The 15,541-nt window shown below is 35.7% G+C and overlaps 1 protein-coding gene across 4 annotated transcripts in view; it reads right to left on the bottom strand.

Moving 5' to 3' along the window:
- The window catches only part of SCAF8 (SR-related CTD associated factor 8), an 88,007-nt gene that overhangs the window by 32,242 nt on the left and 40,224 nt on the right, over nt 1-15,541 (bottom strand). For 3 of the 4 annotated variants that reach the window (XM_066315507.1, XM_066315509.1, XM_066315510.1), the window contains 10 exons: nt 15,334-15,446; nt 14,666-14,859; nt 12,418-12,518; nt 10,286-10,399; nt 9,508-9,664; nt 8,242-8,372; nt 7,129-7,273; nt 6,535-6,615; nt 5,713-5,934; nt 2,669-5,067 (listed from right to left, as the gene is read on the bottom strand). In XM_066315507.1, the coding sequence (XP_066171604.1) occupies nt 3,365-5,067; nt 5,713-5,934; nt 6,535-6,615; nt 7,129-7,273; nt 8,242-8,372; nt 9,508-9,664; nt 10,286-10,399; nt 12,418-12,518; nt 14,666-14,859; nt 15,334-15,446 (2,961 nt within the window). In that variant the 3' untranslated portion in view covers nt 2,669-3,364. Of the gene's footprint in view, nt 1-2,668; nt 5,068-5,712; nt 5,935-6,534; nt 6,616-7,128; nt 7,274-8,241; nt 8,373-9,507; nt 9,665-10,285; nt 10,400-12,417; nt 12,519-14,665; nt 14,860-15,333; nt 15,447-15,541 lie in introns of those variants that run through there. The other variant, XM_066315508.1, reaches the window with a different exon arrangement.

The raw sequence follows: 15,541 nt of genomic DNA, 5'->3' as shown, positions 1-15,541 counted from the left end.
AAAAGGCTTCAGCAAAGAAATCGTGTCCTTGTAGCAAATGAAGGCTACATTTCATCTTTATGGAAACAGTGTTCTATTCAAATGCACTACAGTGAAAGAACCACAGCCTGCTTAAAAAGGTAAACACATCAAACAGCTTACTGATGCATACGGGTTTCAAGTAAATGTGCATGCCTAAAAACGTGTTGCCTGCAAAGCTACCTGAAATATCTGTTACTGATGTGAATCACACACAGTTGCTAGAACCCACAGCCTTTCATCACTACAGCAAGCTTTAAACAGGTGTAAGCCAGAACTGCTACCCCAATGCCTGGCCCCATCTTCTTTCTGTCCCAATCTCACTCTCTCCTTTGCAAAAGCAAAAATTAAAATTCACTCCCATGAATCACATCAAAGAATTGGTCTGGGTGTCAGGACAGTTCCTTTCAGTGTACACGTTGGCTTATGATGGCTTAATCTACAATAAAAAAGAAAATCTTCACTCCAGCTCTGAAACATTTAAAACTTCTTACTGGCAAGATAAAGAAACCAGACTGTTTCACTAATATAAAGCCCCTTCAATTTCTGAATATGGCTACTTTTTGGTAATACATATATGCATGCTACATTATTTAAATAAGAAATAGAACAGTTCTAGCTGTAAACATGATGCAACTGAAGACTGTACAGCAAACTTTAATTCTACAAAAAACCCAGTGTTTAGAAACTGATGGTGTAACACATATGTACAGTAGCCAATTTATTAATGTTTGAAAGATATTAACAAAGATAATAGATTCAGTAAATGCATCGTTCTATACAACTATCAACCAAATTGTTTAATAATTCTCACCTGGTAATTTACCTAAATTTTCATACTATGAACAACTTGGCACACTGCCAGTTCCAGTTCAGAAGAACAATAGATAAACTTCCAGTTTTCTGGAGGATTTTAACAAAATGTTTTAAAAATAAAGCTACTGCCAATATGTGTTTGATTTTGAGTATTTATTTCTGTGGTCTATGACTGAAGCCTTTTCAAACTGAACATATTAAAATGAAATAAAACCCCTTAAGTTCAAAAAATATCCTTAGAGTTATTTTGTGCTTTTGGGCTCTCACAGAAGCAAATCTGCCTGACCAGAACACTATGAGTAGGTGGTGCAGCAGCATCGGTCGAGCTCCTTGAGCAAGAGACTGCCCAAGACAATACATTTACCTTCAACATTGTTCATCTCAACTCCCAAGACACGTTCTGGTAATAAACACATCAGCAAGGTCCATTACAAAGCAGTGGTGATTTAATGCATACCTAATGACTACCACTTGCACAATAGATAATAATTCATTCAAGTCCATTCTTTCCAAGGGCTACCTTCATTAAGCTGTCTGTTTACTCTCCAGAATAAAAGTCCCTGGAACTGAAAAATTGAACCATGACACAGCATGAAAAAATACTCCATCTTCCAGAAGAAGAGGACTACATATATGAGTAACTTCCTTCTAGGTTCAAAGGCATGTTAATGCTTTACACTCATGTGATGTTTTCATAGGTTTACCCCTTTGAGGGAAGCAGAAGGGGAAATAAAACTTGCAAGTTAATGCTTTAATGCTAAAGATCAAAAGTCTAATCTAAGCTTAAAAACGTTTCTTTTACCAAAGGGGCATTCATGTAACAGAACCTACCCTTATTATCTTATTATGCAAGAGGAAAGTAACTTTCTTAAAACTGAGTGAAAAGATGCTTTCAGACACAGAATTTGAACAAAACTTATTTTGAAAGACAGTGAAATGCACTTAAATGGAACAAACTGAAAATCTGACATCACCCTACAGCTTAATCTTTCACCTCCAATTGAAAGGATACACAAGCAGCAAAGTAGGTGAAACAGGAAAGAATAACACTACTAATTTACCTAAGCAGCCAATTCATCTCAACAATTTAAAGAGATTCAACTTCAATGTTATTCCATCAAAACACAAACCTCCAACTCTTATTTCTGTTAAAAACATGTAGGGTTTTTAGACCAACATCAGCTTTTTACTTTTCATGCAACATTTCTGAACTTTGCGTCATTAAAATCAATTAACCACAAAGTACTCAAACACTAATACTATCTATCCAGAACATCAAATATATTACAAAATAAGAAAATGCAAATATTCACTTAAGTTTTGGCTTCATGCATATCTGCATTTTAAAAAGTAAGCTAGAATCCTACTGCATATTCTTACATATATATGTTCCACCTTCTAGAAGTAGTAAGAATATTGTAACAATGATGTTATGAGCAGATAAATACAAGCCTGACAGTGCTGCAGTGAAATAAGTTCTATCTTACTACCTAAAGAAGGTGAAAGGCAAATTTTCACAACCTAGTTTCATTTCAATTTTATTGAAGTGCCTACAGCATTCTGTGAGTGCTTGCACATACACAGGCACGCACAGAAAAGGTGGTATCTACAAACAGTTTACACAGATATTTACATACATGTTATTTACATGAACTAATATGACTGCATGATCTTTGATGTAAAAACCATATGCTTCTTGCACATATAACTGTTGCATTGGTTTTACAAAAGTAATATAAACCTTTTGCAACAACTGGCTAAGCACATATCATTGCTGATTCCAAGTTTTTAGAGCTTGCAGGTTTTAAAAAAAAATACAATACCTAAAACACTGTTATCAAACAAATATGCTTTATTGGAATCTAAAAACAAAATGCACCCAACATTAAAATGTACTTTTTCATTTTTAAAACCCACTGCAGTACGAGGAACAAATCACAAACACTTACTTTAGAGAAAACAGAGACTATAGTGTAGATTTTACAAAATCACTTTTAATCTCTGTGTTATGCTCCTTAGGTAACATGGGCCATTTTTTTTCTGCCGAATTGTAGGAACATAAAATATCACAGCTTTATCTATACTTTAAAATTCTGCAGCAGTCTAAAAACACGGACAAGATACACCAGCACCTGTTTTCAAGTATAACAATTTCGATAGCCAAACTAAGGGTGGTATCTAAAAATTCCATTTTCTTCCATAGGAAGTCTTTGTTTGACAAGCTGTTAATTTATCATTGTGAAATTAAAAGCAACTGGGGGCAAGTTTATGCTTTACCAAAGAAATAAAATAAAATAAAATAATAAAAAAAACAAACCCAAAGCAAAAAACGTTTACCTACCATGTTCAAATTAAGAACAGTGTTCTATACAAGTCAGTTGTACAGTTATTTAAGTGAAAGATGAACATGAACATCAGATTAACTTAATTCTGGCAGACAAAAGTGAACTGCTACGGTCCAGTCAGCCATTTATCTATTACAGAGAGATGACAACTTTACAAAAGGTATCTTTTACCTACTGAGTGATGATTATGTCCCCTCAGTTTCTGTGCTTTCTACCACTGGTTCACTCTCTATATCAGCTTCTGTGTCACTCTTCTCTTTGTTTATCTCGACGGAAGATGTCAGTTTTTCATAAAGTTCTGGATCATCCTGCACCTGTGCAGTTGGTGGCTGACTTTCTGTCTCTGTATTTTCACCATTTACCTGGGGCATATTATCAGCTTTGCGTTGGGAAGTGGCCCCATCAAAATATTCAAAAACTCGTGGATGTGGAGGCGGGATCCAGTTGTTTGACATTCTGTCTCTTCCAAACCTGTTTCCATTAATTTCTCTGCAAAAATTAAAATCTCTGTCATCCCTATCCCTCTGTCTTTCCCAGGGTCTTCTGCGGTCATCAAAATCTCTGTGAGCATCTTGTTCAAATCCTCTATTCCAACTGGGACCACTTCTGCTATCAAACCTATAGTTTACATGCCGAAACCGCTCTCTGTCTTCATGGAAGCCTTTAGGGCCACCATAAATAGGGAAGGCATGGTGCTCTCTTTCATCATAATCTCCTCTCTGTCCCCAGTGCTTGTCTGAATTGAAACCAAAATGCTCTCTTCGGCCAAGGTTATCTATACCTGGTCTTCCAAAATTTTCTCTAATGTCTATATGTGGTCTTGTGAAATGCTCTCTTCCATCTACTGGAGGCCTTACTATACCCTCTCTTGGATCAACTGGTGGTCGTCCAACAGAATCTCTGACATCCACTGGAGATGGCCTGTTAAGATTATCTCGGTTTTCCACTGGAGGAAAGCGATAATCTCTGTCTCCCTCCTGTTGAATGTTATCACCTCCAAGTGGTAGCCTCTTCTCTGGATTAGAAATGTTATCGATATTTTGTCTTCCTGGTGTTCCAAAAGGTCTTTCTGTTTGATTAAAAATATCTCCAGGAGGAAAAGGACCTCGAGGTGGTGGTGGGTGGAGAGATGGATCAAGGATTGCAGGAGGAGGAATAGGACGCTGTGGTGGCATTCCTGGCTGCATTAATGGAAACCTTGGTCCAGGCGAATGAGGCATTAGGCCTGGACGGATATCTATAAGAGGCATTCCTGGCATTCTTTGACTACTGATATTTAAATGAGGCATGTTTGGAACAGCAGCTGGATGCTGCATTGCCAGAAGTCCAGAATTACTTGAAATATTTGGTGGTGGCACTCCCATAAGTCCAGAACTAGTTGAAACATTGGGTGGTGGCATTATGAGAAGCCCAGAGTTGCTTGAAACACTTGGTGGCTGTACTCCTGCCAGAGCTCCTGAACTGCTGGACACACTGGGTGGCTGCATTCCAGTCAGAAGGCCAGGGCTGCTTGAGACACCAGGTGGATGAACTCCAGCTAGAAGCCCTGAGCTGCTTGAGGCATTTGGTGGTGGCACTGCAGCCATAAGTCCAGAGCTACTTGAGGCATTAGTTGGCTGAATCCCGCCAGCAAGAGAAGAGCTACTGGAGACAGCAGGTAGCTGCATTCCTCCAGCAAGACCAGAATTGCTGGAAACAGTTGGTGGTTGCACTCCTCCTACAAGTCCAGAGCTGCTTGAAACGCTGGGTGGCTGTACTCCCCCTGCAAGTCCAGAGCTACTTGACACAGTGGGGGGTGGCCCTTCTCCAGTAAGCCCAGAATTGCTTGAGACAGTGGGTGGCTGCACTCCTCCAACAAGTCCAGAGCTACTTGAGACATCACTTTGCACTGAAATGCAGCAACAAGAAGAACAGTTAACAAAAAATACCAGTGTAACACACGGCACTCAATACAAAATGCAGTTTAATCCATGTTCAGGTAACGCATTTGGTGATGATACTGCTGACAAGATCTGTCCTGGTTTCTATAACTAATATATATTACTTCAATCACATTGATGATACACAGACATTATGCCACAGAACTGAAAATCTTGACATAGTAAAGACTGTAGAGCAGCTTAAAATTAACAAACCCCGAAGTCATCACCCAATTTATGCGATGAAACTATTAAAATCTTTAATGAAATCCTATAGATGCTATACTGTCCTATCCTCTCCTGCTTCTTTTCATTGCTACTTGTGTAATCAAACTGCATTTTTAAGAAGTTTTCTAATAGGTTCCCAGACTCAGCTTCACTTCTTGAGTCTATGAGAAAAACATATTTAAGCATAAGCTGCTAGAAGTCAGTGATTAAATGATAACAAAGATGGTTCTCACCACATCCCCAAATTAAATTCAGAATAATACCCTACCCAGTCCAAAACTTCCTATTCTGCAGTTACTAGCTCAATGGACTGTAATTTGCAAAAATTCCTCGGAGTGTGATGCTTCCTGTACACAATCATATCACATAATGAAAACATTTCTTACCAGATCTATTGTTTTCACTGGAAGAAATTTGAAGGTCTGTGAGATGTGATCCTTTGTCATCTGACTCTAGTTTGTTGATTGGCAGGGGATTAAAAACACTTCCAGCAGATAATGTTGGAGTAGCCAGATTACTAGTAACTGTGCCAACTGGTAGAACAAGGCCAGAAAAAGGAACATCCTTCATTGTCTCTTGTGCAATTGGTAATGGAGGTTGTACTAAAGCTGTGGAGAAATAACAGAAGCATATCATAGTAATCATATAGTGAAACCTTCAAATTTAGTTTAGTTTTGGCTGATAAACCAAAAGAAGTGAAATTAATTACCTTCACTGGTACATTTTTTGATAATAAATTTCTTATCCTCAATTAGCAATGTAACATTTAGAGTTTTTTCCTAGAGATCATGAGCTGTGGGCAAACCTAAGCAATCAGTACTTTAACATATCTTTAAATGTTAAATGAATACGGTTAAGAATGCTAAACTAAAATAAATTATTACATATTATTCAGTGACTAAGACCAAATAATTCCAGTAACAGCTACATGTGTTAGAAAGGTCCAAATATTGAACTATGCATACAAATAACTAACAATTTGCCATAACTTTCTTCAGTAACTCCATGTTAGATATAATTTTTCAGTCTACATTATAAGCTCTGGAAGTCTTTTTCTCAATGTCTGTTTAAACCAGCTAAACAACAACTTCTGTGTTGCTATTTCCCATTACATGGGATTAACTTGCTTTTGATTAAATAACAAGGAGCATATAAACAAAGTAAACTTTTCATCACACCAAAACAATTGTTACAGCAATCAAACTTACACGTTGGAACAACTGGTGGGACAACAGGTGGCGGGACAACAGGTGGTGGGACAACAGGTGGGACTGGAGGAGGCATATAACCTATATGGAAAAAAAAAGACAAATGATTACATGAAAACCAAATAAACTTTTGCAGTAAAAGACTGCCTACATTATTTACCCCAAGAAATTGCAGCACTGTGCACTAGCAAAATAACAAATGAATAGGAAGAGGCAAGTGGTTACTGTTTTCAAAAACAGCCCCATCTTCACTACAGATGTTCTGCAGGTGCATCTTTAAGTGATATCTGCCAGTAATATTCAAAGAAGAAAATCAAAGAGTTTTAATCTTTTCAAAAGCAAAGAGATCAATTTTAAGTATTTTTAAATTTTAATTTTTCACAAAGGTAAAAAGCTATGCTTTCTATTCTCAACCAAATACATCGGTAAAAATAATACCAAGTTAGATATAAGTAATTTTAATCTAGTATGAAATTTAGGAGTCAAAGGCCAACTCATTCAGACAGTAAACCAGTAGCTTACAGAAAACTCTGAGGTACACAGAGGCACACAAACTACCTATGCTCAATACACACTCCATTTTTACTGACTTACCTGGAGGTGGCTGTGAAGGGTTGAAACTTGCTCTCAAGAAGGGTGGAGGAGGAATTGGGCTATAACCAGGAGGAGGGACAGACATTGTGACAGGAAACGCAGGTGGAACCAAGCTAACAGCAGGCACAGCTGGAGCTACTGGAATCTTTTTTCATGGAAAGAAAAACAAGAAGCTTCAATACTAAACAGTACTCAAGGACATTATAAGGGATAAACTGATTTAATTGCAATTCACATCAAGCACTAAATGTACTAAAGGCTTTGTATATATTTCAAACACTGAAGAATTAGATTGCATTCTGAAATGCTACACTATGAGCAAACAAGGACAAGGAATTCTGTATTATCTTTACTTTATTCTCAGACAGACAAAACCACAGTTTAACAGTATGTCTACTCAAGAATAAAAATGTACCTATCACAGAGAAGTGAATGCAGAAATGCAGAGAAAAGGAAGAAAAATGTAGATAGTGTAACAATTTTGGGGCACTTGGAAAACAGTGATTCTAGTGTCTAGAAAAACTTAAGTATTTTAGAACAGTACTGGAAAATTAAGTTTAGTGTGTGCAACTGTAAGGCTAATCCTGATGAAATTCTGAAAATTATTTAATTTCTTGAATTTCTGTTTGTGCTATGCATTTTGTTACAGTGCATCATATTTACAATGATGTAATTAGAAGTAGTATAAAGGCAATATATACATGTATATTAAAATATATACTGATCACAGTGTACATTAGGAGACAGCTAAGACTGAAGAGAGTTTTTGCAAAGAGGAAAAAGCTCAAAATTCAATTCATGTAAATGCAAATATATTAACATTCATATAACTTTATGTCAGTTCAACAACTGAAAATGTCTATACACATTTGGAAAGATAAAACACTAATAATATAAGCACAAAAACTTTTGTATTAAGCAACTGCATGAAACTAAAGATTATGCTCAACCATGGCAACTATTCTATTCTAAAATACTGCAGAGATGAACACTAATGGATGCAGGACTTAAATCAAAAATTAAACTTAAACTAAGCATTAAAGTTTACCAGTGCTGAATAAAAAGTCTGCCCACCAATTCTGTGGGGCTTTTGCAAACTCAGACATTACCAACCTGAAGCATAGTGACTGGTTGTGTGTAAGCTTCTGTCTGTGTTGTAATAACGGTACTCTTATCAACTGTAGCACTCTGCGTCGTTTGAGTATTTTCTTTAGCAGCTTCTGAGCTTCTGGCTGTTTCCCACTCTTTAAAAATGATGTATTTTATTATAAAATGACAATGTATTATTTTTGTTTAGGTATTAAAAAGTCATCTTCCTTCTTTAACAAAAAATTCGAATCTAGTATCTACTGAGATTCATTATAAATACCTCCTGAACTTACCATGAAAAAAAAGAGCACAACTATTTATTATTGTGTATTTTAAGGAACATAAAATAGCTTTATCTACCTGCAAGGCTGTTTAATTTTGCCTGTATACAACTGTTTTTTCAAAACTTGCCAAGTTTATTTACCAACAATTCTGTTAACAATTTGCAATATAGAGTATGTTCCATTTTCTAAAAGCTCCTGTAGCAAATATATGTATGCTACCACGTGGCAACAGTACAATGAGAAAGAATCCTGATATTAAACAAATCTCACCACAACCTCCATTTCTTCCATCTGCCATTTACTCAAAAATTTTGTACTTTAAGTGTAACATAGTGAATGTATTTCAGTAGCATTACATGTTTAAAGTTTTGTCATTTATACTCAATTTTCACTCAAAGCAAGATTGTATTTTGACCTGAAGAATCACTGTCACTATTGCAAAAGTCTTCATCTACTGTTTATTTTGGTATAGGTCTCATTAAAAAAAATACAGTACAAGTAAATTTTCATAAACCTAACAAACTGTTCAACTGGGTTTCAGAAGGACTAACACTACACGTTTCTCTGTCTCTCTGACTTCATGGAAAAAATACCATAAGGTTCTGCTAAGCTGTGCCTACCTGGACAAGTTCTAATTTCAACTTAAGACTTATACCTGAATATAAGACTTTTGTAACCATAAGCAGATAACAATTTCTACACAAATTAACATTTTACATACCAGTGCACAGAAAGTTCATAACTCTTAAAATATGCTAACCTGTATTAACTGGTGTAAAATAATTACCCTGTCACCAGTTCTTCATTGTTATGACAATCAACTAGTTATTAATCCAAAAATACAATCCAGATTTCATTATTACAGTGCCATTTGTATTGTAAACAAAGAACTAGAAAAATCTACATAAATGAAAAAAGAATATGTATTTCCTAAACAATAAATTTTCTGAGAATTTGCAATTACCAAAATAAACACATTGTCTGTCTGAATTGTTAATGCCTGTACCTGTATTTACTGTTTCCTGGTCAATCATGCCACCTTCAGCAAAGCCTTCCAAATCATCCAATTTCACTTTCTCCCATGGAATATAGGAAACTCCCAGATCCACATCCCAAAATTGCTTGTATTCTGTTTTCACACCTTTATTCAAAGCCCAAGCAATCTGAAAATAAAACCCAATCAGACAATCTGGTTAAATCATATAACCTGGCAACAGAATATTTCAGATTATTTCTTTCACATTTGTTTCACTGCACAACAATCCTCAGTGTCTATTAGTTAAAAGTTTTAACAATGTTTGGATTTCAAACGAACCTGCAAGAAACTTACTTGGCCTCTACAATAGGTACATGTATGATTAATTACATCAGAAAGCTTAAATTTGTTCTACATGAATGCTAACATATATATGGAGAAATTAAAAATACAGTATTTCAAGAATTTACCCTAAAGTATCAAACAGGTAGAAGAAACCTCCATAACATTGAATATTTAATTCTATTTACCTCTAAGACAACTATAAAATTTAACATTAAATGACCCAAATGGTCAGGTACAGAACTTAGGCTGTACATACATGAACTGTTGTCCAAATGTTTCCTAAATATCAAGTCATAATGTTATTTTTCTGTCTTTCCTATTGCCTGTTAAAAGCTGCATTTTACACCACACTGTTTCATTCTTCTTCTCCACATTGTACATTTGAATGTACATTTGAAATCATCATAGTAGAATTGTACTGCGCTTGAAACAGACAGCATCCTTAAGATCAAAATCACCTTACCTTAATAATTTTAGATCCAATTTTATATGACCCAGAACTAAGTTTCTGAAGAGCACGATATGCATCTTGTCTATGTACCATACATACATAAGCACATCCTCTTGGGGGAATCATCTATGGAAAAACAGCAGTGGTCTTAAAAAGTAGGAATATCAGTACTTCAGATTATGAAACGACACTAATTGAATACCAATACTATAGAAGGAAAGGCTTATACTGGAAACAATTGTTCCCTTAACCAGCCACATTAAGTTTGGGCATTGAGAAAACGTAAGAGTGATACTGGCAGGCTACCTCAGTTACAACATTTTCAAGAAACAGCAGCAAGCTGAAAAATGAGTGTTATAAATGGCATGAAAGATTTGAACAAGGAGCAGACAAAAACTGGGAGCTACATTATGACAACTTCAGAAAAGCAGAGGTTGCTACCTCTTCTTAAGCTCCAAACTCTCTGGGAGAGCAATAACCTCTCAGAGAGGAGCAAAATAGCGTTTAAAAGTAGATTGCACTTTTGAAGGGTAGACTCTTCATTCCTGAATGGTTTTTTTCTACTGTTTTATTGTATTTATGCATGTATAACATGTTTCATTTATTGTATGACATAGCACGTAATCTTTGCAAGCTTACATATTATGCATGTGTCCTGGGTTGTAGTTTAGGATGTATTCTATCACCATCTTCAGTTAATGGCCCATCAAAGCCTTGCTGCATGACTCATAGATAACTCCCTCCAGGAGTTATCTCTCTTTAATGGGCCATCAAGGCCCTCCTGTATGACTCATCATCCCATTGTGAGATGCTCTGCCCACGGGGAGGAGCCAAGCATTCTCACCTGGATATAAGCTGGGATTTGGGACAGTAGAAGCAGCCCTCACCCACTTAATTTTTAGAGAACCAGAGCTACCAGACTTTCTATGAGATCACTGCTTCAGGCAGACCACCTTGTCTGGACTGCTTCCATCACCCTGATCAGGTTTTATTCTGACTCTGTCAATTTTTTTTTTCTTTTTGTATTGTTGCATTTATTTTATTTTATTTATTTTTTTCTTTTCTTCTCATTAAATTTTATTTCTGACTTAGAGCTTCTCACTTGGTTTGTTTTCAAACCACAACAGTATGATAATTGCTTACATCCATTTTAGTTAAAAATCTTGGTGTGCTTTTACACTGTTTAAACGCACACAGTAACATAACAAACATGAAAGATACCAGACTGTAAAGATATTTTATAAGAACTGCATTAAGATAAAAATTGTTATTCTAGGTACTTAAGCTTTGTGGAATGCAGAGGATGAACTATCTACAATATGGCTTGCCTTTGAATATAATAGGCACTGGGACATGTATGATTGTTACATTATTTTCCTTGTTTGATAGGCCCTGCAAATCAAAATGAGGTTTAAATGTCTGGCTATGGGATTGTTTTTTTTCACTTGTGAAACTTTTTAGAAGATTCTGTAAAGTCACAAAAAGTATTCCTTATTAATTACATATTTGAATATATTAACATGACAGGAAAACAGTAGAAGTATTATCTGAAATGAATTAAATTGCACAAGAAGCATTTTAAAACTGCTGAAGCAAGAGGAAAACCCAGATTTCTCTCATGTAGATAGATCTGCTGTTTTAGGAGAAAAATACTTTCTTTTGAAGCTGAATTATTGGCAACTGAGGTACTACTCTAAACACTTGACTCTAAATCACTCTAAATAATGTCACATTTTGGAATAACCTTTGTTTACAGTACAATTTCTTTTCTACTAAATGTTTTACTGAGAAGGATTTTACTTGAGGAATCTGCTGTTGTGAAAGTAACAAAGAACCATGTGGATACACATCTGTAGGTGTCCTTAGGCAAAAAAAACCCCATACCTGCTCCATGAGACATCACAGAACAACCATAACTTTTTAGTTAAACCCTGGTTTCAAAACTGCATAAAGTACTAGAGCTTAGGAAGAGCTTTTTTACCTTGAAGTGTAAAAAAGTCTTTAGTGCTTCAACACAGAGTAGATCAAAACCAGGGCGCAAATACCATGGCCACAATTTTTAACTGTCATAGAAAAGTCTCCTAAATACAAGTTTGAGCAGCTGTAAGGAATTCAGAGGCATAAGCATGTCTAGGCTTACTTACATTAATTGACTCTATTTGTCCAAATTCTTCAAACAAGTTTGTTAAATCTTGCTGTGTAGCCTTCTTGTCTACTTGACCTACCCAAAGAGTAGTACTGCAAACTGTCAAGAGACACATTCATATCAATAAAAATACTGAATGTTAGCTTTTGAAATACTCTATAGCATGAATGTAAAAGGTTTTATAACTACCCAGGAATCACTGATAAAAACCTAAGAATAGTAAATCTATTACTTACTATATAGAGACTAAGTACATTAACAAAAACGATAAAGGGTTAAACAACATGAAACATATTCACCACAAGTGTTAATTCTTCTTGTTTCATTTTCTTTTAAACAAGATAGTTGTCTCCATAGAAATAAAACTATAAAATTCTGTAGATTTTCAGCTAAGGTAAACTGAATTATAAATTACTTGTGGAAAAAACCCAAAATATTTCTCTTCTACCTTCCATTAAAAAACTCATGCTCCTTGTATTCAAGTCAATTTTAACAAAGTAAGACTAAGTTTGAACTGGCTAAAAGTGTATTACAGATGGAACTTAATACTGCAGTATTATGCACTGCATCTTCACCTGAAAATAGCAACAATACTACTAATTTACCATGAGCAACAACCTGGAAAGATAAACTTATCTGAGGCCAATCAGGCTGAAGACATCCATAATACTTCTGATTCTTGTTAATTCCACCATGAGCCCAGATCCCTGCCTTCCAAATGTCTACCCATCCTCCTTGCCAAACATAAACACTCACTGACATGAGCTAAGACTTCTTTCTCCCATCTGTACATGGCTCAAATTCCTCTGTCTCCCCAATATATACGTGCAGCTTGCTTTTCTTCGTCTGCCCTATCCTTAACCCAGGAAATATTATTTCTTCATCATTATCTTAATACATCACATCTCCTTTCTGTACCAATCCTGGTGCACCAAAATGGAAACCAGAGCTGTGCATTGTGTCAACTGACATTTTCAATTGACATCAGTACTCTGCAGTGCTGAGAATGACCAGTTTTAAGATTTCTCTTGGACAAAACTTGTTCCTTACATGCTTGTAGATATCCCTTTCATATCTCGTGTTGTTAAGCTCTATGAAACAATCTTCAGATCTCAGCAAGTAGTAATAGTGGCTGTCACTGAACAAATTTCATGAAGTAGAGCACTTGACAGGTGAATTATTTATTTAATCACTTATCTCCCCCCAAAGTTTCCACTTCTTCACTTAGCCTACTTAATATCTCCTTTAAACTTCACAGGACCTCAAATGGTGCTGCTGTTCATTAGGTTCCTTAACATCTCTCTCTCAGCTCCCAACCATTCTGGTTATGGCTCCCTGCCTTGTGGAGTGCTGGGAGAAATCTACACCATAAAACCAATCTGTCTCTTTTCATGTGAAAAAACAGCTAAGAAGGGGAAAAAAGCACATCTAAACTGTAGTAGTCCCCAGTTTAAAGTCACCTTGGAATGGCATAAAATATTAATGTGAAGAGAACAGAACACTCTTTTCTTTACAAAAATGAGTTGTGAGCTGCTTGTGAGATAAACAATATAGTTCAAAGACAAAAGATAAATGCAAAACTACATCAGAAACAGTTTATACCCTATCTAAACAAAATTAAATTCTCAATATACATCCCTTTGATTTAAGCAACTGTGTGGAGGAAGTTATTTGTCTTCTTACTACCTTCTTTTTTTTTAGTATGTAAATTCTCCATACAAATGAAAGCAGTGCACAGCAGCACTCTGAAGAGGCTGAAATCCACTTGATTTTTGAATACTTTCTTAAGGTACCACTGTTACAGTCTGTCTTACACTACCAAATTCCACCTGTTTTGGCACTACATTCCTCTGAAAATCTATGTAAAAAACAATGTACATGTTTTAGAACAAAGTGTTCGAAATGTGCACCACAGACTTCACTGTTTTAACGATTTTCAGACCAACTGCTGGACACATCCAAATGCCAAGTTAAAGACAACATTAAAGAGAAAGAAGACTGTAACTTAGATACAGCCTTTACTGCTCTCTGTTGAGAAGCAAAATCCATGGTGCAAGTGAGAGTAAAAACATCAGTAGAACAGTATAATACTTGTTCTAGTCTAAGATGACAAGAAGGTTGCAAGAACAACCCTAAGTTGCAAGAAACATCAGAAATTAAACTTATAAATACATAAGCAGTCAAGATAAATCTTGTTCTGTCAATGAAAACAAAGCCTTCTTTCCATTTAAGCAGGTGCTACTTACCGCTTAGTGTTTTTGACCGTATAGGAGGCAATCCCTTTTTCTGACGTTCTTTTTCCCTTTCCCGAGCCCTTCTTTCACTGGAGTATGACCGAGATGACTTTCTCTTCCTTTCTCTTGATCTTGAGCGTGAACGTTTTCTGTGTTTCCGCTTACGAGAACCAGACCGTGATCTAGACCTTCGTTTTCTTGGTGACCTAAAAAATACTTAATTTTAGTATGCTGAGTTAAAATACTCTGACTTAACTGTCTTTTAACTATAAACTTCAGGCACTACACAGATATTCCCATTATATTCACTAAAGCTGCTTCAGGAAATAAACTTAATGCCTTTGGGTGAGGAATAGAATATACGCCTTAAAACAAAACACATTCAAAATGTTCTGTATCTACAGTATCTAATTCTCTGGAACAAAAAGCCAGCTGCCTAGTGTTAGTTAGTTCTGTAAACTGAACAGGTCTTAAAAAATTCCAGTTAAACCACAGATATGGCAAACGAACTGTCATACCAGAAGTCTGCATCTAACACACAAATATTTAATGAACGTGTCTTTTCATTGCCAAAAACTGCTTATGACAATTTTGGAAAATACAGAATTAAGACTGAAAATCACGAATTGCAATATTTTTTCAGAAAAGCTTAATTTACTAAATAAAGGTAATTACAAAACCTTGAACGAGATCTTGAACGAGTTCTTGATCTTGAACGAACAGCTGATTTCTTTTCTTCTTGTTCAAAAATCTCTTCTTCAGCAATATCCTGACCTTCATCTATATCCATGTCCTGATGTCAGACATAAAAGATGTTCAATAATACGTAAATATAATCACAATATATATGACTTGGAATCACGTTAGTATGTGCTTTCCCTTCAATTT

This window comes from Sylvia atricapilla, chromosome 3 (assembly GCF_009819655.1).
Source record: "Sylvia atricapilla isolate bSylAtr1 chromosome 3, bSylAtr1.pri, whole genome shotgun sequence".
Lineage (NCBI taxonomy): Eukaryota > Metazoa > Chordata > Aves > Passeriformes > Sylviidae > Sylvia > Sylvia atricapilla.
Note: the sequence above shows the minus strand (reverse complement) of the source record. Positions and strands in the feature narration are given on the sequence as shown.